This window comes from Centroberyx affinis, unplaced genomic scaffold (assembly GCF_046629955.1).
Source record: "Centroberyx affinis isolate AG114_WGS23_722 - 3 ecotype Tasmania unplaced genomic scaffold, CSIRO-AGI_Caff_v1 ptg001486l_1, whole genome shotgun sequence".
In the NCBI taxonomy this organism is placed as follows: domain Eukaryota; kingdom Metazoa; phylum Chordata; class Actinopteri; order Beryciformes; family Berycidae; genus Centroberyx; species Centroberyx affinis.
This window is the reverse complement of record NW_027279952.1, coordinates 25,295-31,294: the sequence shown is the minus strand read 5'-3', so window position 1 is coordinate 31,294 and position 6,000 is coordinate 25,295. Positions and strand designations below refer to the sequence as shown.

The 6,000-nt window shown below is 39.3% G+C and overlaps 1 protein-coding gene across 4 annotated transcripts; it reads left to right on the top strand.

Annotated features, from left to right (window-relative positions):
• rad51ap1 (RAD51 associated protein 1) lies at nt 1–4,252 on the top strand. Of its 4 annotated transcripts, none has more exons than XM_071527052.1 (9): nt 1–293; nt 395–444; nt 772–910; nt 2,358–2,464; nt 2,551–2,640; nt 2,851–2,973; nt 3,077–3,262; nt 3,356–3,496; nt 3,619–4,252. In XM_071527052.1, exons 1-9 carry the CDS (start codon nt 277–279, stop codon nt 3,744–3,746), a joined length of 981 nt encoding a protein of 326 aa, XP_071383153.1. In that variant the 5' UTR covers nt 1–276; the 3' UTR covers nt 3,747–4,252. The 4 variants fall into 4 exon arrangements, with proteins under 4 accessions (XP_071383153.1, XP_071383152.1, XP_071383154.1 ...); XM_071527051.1 differs by having other exon boundaries at nt 3,353–3,496; XM_071527053.1 differs by having other exon boundaries at nt 768–910; nt 3,353–3,496.
• Nucleotides 4,253–6,000: the final 1,748 nt, after the last annotated feature.

Below are 6,000 nucleotides of genomic sequence, written 5' to 3'. Positions count from 1 at the left end.
ATTTAACGTGTTAATTAACTTAGCTAACTTTAGCAAGTCACATTTCACACGTTGAATGTTCGGACGCAAGTTAATTTTGAGACTGACTATCGACGACTGATAACTAAAACTTGGTTAGCTGGCAGACTCACATATCCTCCTCTTTCTGCAGCTAACGTAGCTAACATTAGCTTCGGTCTTGTACCAGAAGCTGGTATTGTGGACGAAACAGCAAGCTTGAAGCTAATGTTAGCTGAATAAACAACGTTAAGTTCAATATCTTCAATCTTACAAGCTATGGACCGACCATCAAGGTTTGTAAACCTTCGTCAAACCTGTTTTATCCCAATTCCTGGTCTCTTTGTCCATCTCACTACTCACCAGCTGTTGTTAACACGTTATTTATTGTTGACAGGAAGACAAAGGTTGTGAATTATTGTGATTCCCAAGACCTTAATGATGATGGTGAGTTATAGCCTCTTAATCTATTAATGCTACTTTAACAACTGTATTTCTCTAGTCCACTTTGGTAGTTGTGTAACAAGGGGAGTGATGGAGGAAAGGGCTGTTTCACCCGTAGCATTTCACCAAAATATGTAGTTAACAAGGGATGGGGCATTTATTTATTTGTAAGTAAATTTGGCTTTATCCCTTTCTAATCGGCCATTGCATAACAGGGATATCACCCCCACCCTCCACTCCCCTTTCAGCTGAAGTAGCCTAACTACCTTAACCCTCAACCTGCCATGTACACACCACACTCTTGCACACTTGTGTCATCATTTGAGACAGATGAGGATTTTGCCTGTGTGAAGGCACCACCCAGCAAAAAAGCCAGGGAGGATGTGAAACAACAGGAACGCAAGAAGTCATCAAGCAAGTCCTCCAGTCAAGAGACAGATTCACTGTCCACAGTGAGCCAAAAGAGCAGGTGGGTGACAAGTGAATATTACACAGTGAACCATGTGCATAACATGGCAGACCTCAGATTTGAATGACTTTCCCATACCCATCCATCAGATCAAGGCATCTGTGGGTCAGCCTCTATTTTTGTCAGTTCAAACTGAGAGAAAAATGCAGAACAACTTCTAGTGTGCATTGCAGGTGCATAGATAGACCTGGGAATACAGAATGATGTGCATCCAGACGGCCATCTTTTTGGACTAAAGGTTCTTTGATCACATCTCAGTGTTGAGGCAGCGGTATAGTAACATGTCACACTTGCCCGAAATAGAAATGGAGTTGAACGCAGTACTGCATACAAATTTGTGTAAACTCGCTGTAGCTCTGTATTGTTTGTTTATTTACACGATTAAAGAGGTAACTCTAACCTAGGGAAACCAGAAATAGCGGTGACAAAAGCTCAGAGCTGCAACAACGGCTGCAGTGAAAGAATGAGAGAGGCAGCTGAGGGAATATGAGGATTTAGAAGCCGTTTGATCAGTCATAAAGTTGCAGATATCCTCTAACAAGTTCAGCAAGTGGAGCCTCTAAAACATTCATTTTGAAGAATTGATGACCAGATGTTAGCACAGACAAAGGCAATGAACCAGAAAAGGAAATGTAAACGCTTTTCCACAGGCAACACAACCAATTGTGTGATATTTTAAACCAGTTGTGGTTACACAGTGGAGGCTGGTGTGAGAAGAATTGGATTAGCAGCGCTTAAGTTTTTCCACAAATGTGTCCTTTCACCCACATCAACCTGCTGAAATACATTTTCACAGCAATGTTACCATGGCCATTAATCAATATATCTTCTGTTACCAGTCTTAAAATGTTTCTGGTGCCTAAAGCATACTTTGTCATAATTGAATTCATCGTGTCCTCTCTGCCCTCACTCTGTAGGTAAACAGCAGCACCTAGCCAGTCACAAGACAATGTCAAGGCCTGGACATCAGGCTGATCATTGGCCCAGAACGGGGCAACAGCTGTGACTCTAATTGGCACATACAAAATACACAGTCTTGTCAGCCACCATGCGTCACATTCCAAAGAACAACATAATGTGGTGAAACATTGACAATCCCTCATCAACTCTGGTAAAGGGCAGGTTTTGATGTGTCACTGTTATGTTTTCATATACATTTTGGAATGAATCCTCATGCAAAACTATAGCATAATATAAGTAGATCCATTTGTAGTTGTTGAAAAAAATTTTCTGAGAAGTATACTAAAAAGTAGAAAACTTTATAAAGCACTAACATTATGCAGGTGACATGGCTTGAAATCAACCTCCTCTTAAATGTTTTGTCAACATAGGCTTAAATTATGGCAATAACTAACATTATGCAGGTGACATGGCTTGAAATCAACCTCCTCTTAAATGTTTTATCAACATAGGTTTAAATTATGGCAATCTTGTGTGTTTTTCACAGAAAACCGTTGGATGAGAAGTTGTATGCACGAGATCTAGAAGCAGCCCTTACACTTTCCTTGCTCCATGCTGCAGATGGGAAAGAGGACCAGTTTCCCATCATCAAAGGTTTGCTTTGCTCACTAAAACATAGATATGATTGCATACTGCTAAATAGTTGTTACTCTATAGTTTTTACTCTTATATTTCTTTAGAAGATGTCAAGGATCAACTTCCAGTAGATGAAAACACAGATCCATCTTCACTTCGCATTTCCAACTGCAGCGTGAATATCACTGATTTGGGTAATTTCCCTTAATCTTGTCATACACATTCCACGCTTTCATCACACATTTAATATCTCCATGCTTGACAAATACTTTTTGCTGCACATACATCATGTCCTTTTTGGTACTTTGAACCTTCATAGAATAATGAGTTAATTTGATCTTAGTCTATAAGGATAGAAATGCTATGAAAGGTGTCTGTGACTGCTGAATATTCCTTTTCCTTAGGCCTTGACAGGATCACAGAGTCGCCTTGTGCCCCGTCCAGACAGAGAAAGGCTGCTTCCTGCGAGCAGCAGAGGAGCAAGCTGAAGGACGAGGATGATGACTATCAGCCCAAAGCGACACCAGGTTGTCGTCCCACCATAAATAATTTGTTTATGATTTTGTACTGATGTACTGCATGCTTTTTTTTTTTTCATTTTGTGTCAGGGTAATATCAATGCCTTTCCAGATTCAGAAAGTGACGAAGATTTCAGTGAACAAGGCGAGAGTGAGGATGAAGAATTCACAGTGAAGAAAGTAAAAAAAACAACTAAGAAGGAAAAAAGAGCCAAGAATGAGAAGACCAGACAGCCTCTTGTCCCAAAGAAAGAAAAGCAAACACCCAAGCCTTCAAAGGCCAAACCACAGGCAACAGGTCTGTTTAAAATGTATCTTAGAAACACAGCCTTTAGTTATAATTTTGATTTTAAATGGTCATTTTTATGAGAATTACTCTATTTCCCAGCAGCCTCCACACCAGTGATACGTCCTCCTCCAGCCAAGCTCACATCAGAACCTCGAAGGCCTGCTGCCTCCACAGCTGCCACATCTAAACCTGCAGTCTCTCTCAGCCCAGCAGGGGGCAGAATACCCAAGTGGACTCCACCAGGTATGAGTGAAAGAGCAAGGGCCATACTTGGGCTTAACTTGTTTAATATCTGCATAGACAATCATGTTTAAATAGATTGAACACTGCGTTTAATAATGTTATTTTTGAAAAATCCTCCCCAGGTCAGGTTGGCAGAAGTCCCGGCTCATCGCAGGGTGCAGTGGTGAAGTCTCCAGGTCAGGGTCTGCGACTGGGACTGTCCCGTCTCGTTCGAGTCAAACCCCTCCACCCCAGTGTTGCAAGTCACTGAGAGGTGGTCACCTCTCTGAGGCTGCGTCTGTGTGTGTGTGTGTGGCAGTGAACTCTTGACCTCTTATGTTTGACATTCTATTTTTTGAAAATGATGCATGTAAATATTCCTTTAATATTTTTGTTTTTACTACTACAGATAAAAAGTGACTCCAGAATGTTTTGACATGATGCTTGATGCCTAATGCCTTCAGCTGGGCTCAAAACCTAGAAGCACATAGGCCACTTGCTCCTTGAAATATATTTTCCTCAGGCAAACTAAAAGGTCCTTGTCATGTGGTTTGTTGACTCTGGTGGCTAAAATCTTAGATGAATGCTTCTGTCTCGTGGTTGTTGCTACAGCAATTGTGTTAATTGTGTCTCTAGTTTTTTGCTTCACTTTATTCTTCCCAGCAGTTCACATCTCATACTCAACGCAAAACTGTTGATCATGGTGTTAATGCACCTGGTATTTGGCTAAATGAGTATCGTCCCAGTTTTTTTCAGTTTGCCTACCTTAATGTTATTATCCACTTCTTTCTCAATTTGTGTGCAAAACATTGTATATTGTGTACATATATAAAAAATAAAGATTTAAAACCAATTCAAAATTTTATGAAGCATGTCACCAAACCAGATATCAGATCTTTATGAAAATTCCCAGTTGGAGCTCCAGATAAAATGGATTATGAATTATATATTGATCTTGTCTATTGATGAAAGAGATTAGTTGAGCAATAATCCATTTTCCCATCTATTTTCAAGTAGATCCCAAAGTAGACACTGTACTTTAGGGGCATATTGTACCTCTTTCTACGCTATAGTAAGCTTGATAGGCTCTCTTGAGATGCACCCTGAAACCTATTTTCTGATTTTACACATAATTGTGTGATAAATGTCAAGGACTTCCCAAACAGATACACATCAGGCCATGGCCCCCCACTTAATAAGCTTTTGTTCCAGATATCAACTATTTGAGAAGATTTGTATGACTTGGATACTACTAAAAATCTAAAAATCACTAAAACCCTAAATCACTATAATATTCCTATAGAGACTTCTAATGTGTCTGTGGTACTCAACAGTGAGTTCATAGTGAACTTATTGTACTTTATGGTATTTTTTTTTAATCTCTTCTGGCATGACTGATAGGAACCTTTCTGTTTCTCACCTTTTCATTTGTGAAATACAGTTTTGCTCAGCAGATACAGAGAACAAGATTAAGAGACATCTTATGCAATCATATATGCAATAGTGTGACCAAGATTTGACCCTGGCTGTGTTGCATATCATATTTCAGAGATTTATATATTTATTTTTGTATGTTTTGGTAGTGATAATGAAGTGTAGGGGAATCTGGGATTAGATGTTACACTTTTGACTCGCAGCCAGGGATAAAACCACATCAATTTACCCACCTTTTTATTTGGGGAGTTCGGTTTGTACACCATATGAGCCTAAGTTCATATCATACATTATAGTGAGTAGTTTCAAACTAATAGCATGTTTTGAGGAAGTTAAAGCATGAATGAAAATATAATTAATTTTTATTCATATTGGTGGTTGTTTGCCTTATCATTATCACTGACAGGTCAAAGTTTACCCACCTTTTTATTTAACACTATGACTCAGGCCTATGGTTAGGTTGCAGCCTAGTTCCTTAGTTAAGTGTGAGTATGTGAGGATAAGTAATATGTGTATGATTATTATATTGTATTTCATTATTATTCTGTTCATGGCAGTTTGAATCTTGTTTCACAATTTAGATGCAGTCACAAATTGTCAAGATGTGTTGAAACAGTGTTCATTTTTTTTGCAATAAGTTATGAAGGTAATATTGCTAAGAAAAACTTAAGGTCAACAATACGGTAACTGATATCAAAAGACGGACACTAGACCTGCTGCACCATTGTTAATGTTTGGTAGTCTCATATTTGGGTACAGAGTTATTGTAATTCCTATCCCCTATAATAGCCTAAATTTCCTTTGTGTCCTTTCCACACGCCTTGTGCCTGAACTGTAACACTGTAAAGTGTAAACAAACTCCCGACTCCTGATTCCTGTCTCTGAAAAACACCCTGCAGGGACAACAAAGCCTCCGCAGTCGCCACATTAGACCCCTCACCCTCCCCTACCTTTACAATAATGTTTATCTTTTGAATTAAGAACACAATAGAATCCTTGTATAGCATATTGCAGCTTGAGAAGCAGGAGGGGTTTCTGGGGAATATTGACTAAAGCAGAAATATCAGGCAGAACAGGTTATATCGGCAGGT

Bases quoted from the DNA above. Each gene is read 5' to 3' on its own strand.
- rad51ap1 (XM_071527051.1), top strand. The intron at 911-2,357 runs GTGGGTGACAAG...TGTTTTTCACAG, and splicing joins ACAGTGAGCCAAAAGAGCAG to AAAACCGTTGGATGAGAAGT. The intron at 2,641-2,850 runs GTAATTTCCCTT...CCTTTTCCTTAG, and splicing joins CGTGAATATCACTGATTTGG to GCCTTGACAGGATCACAGAG.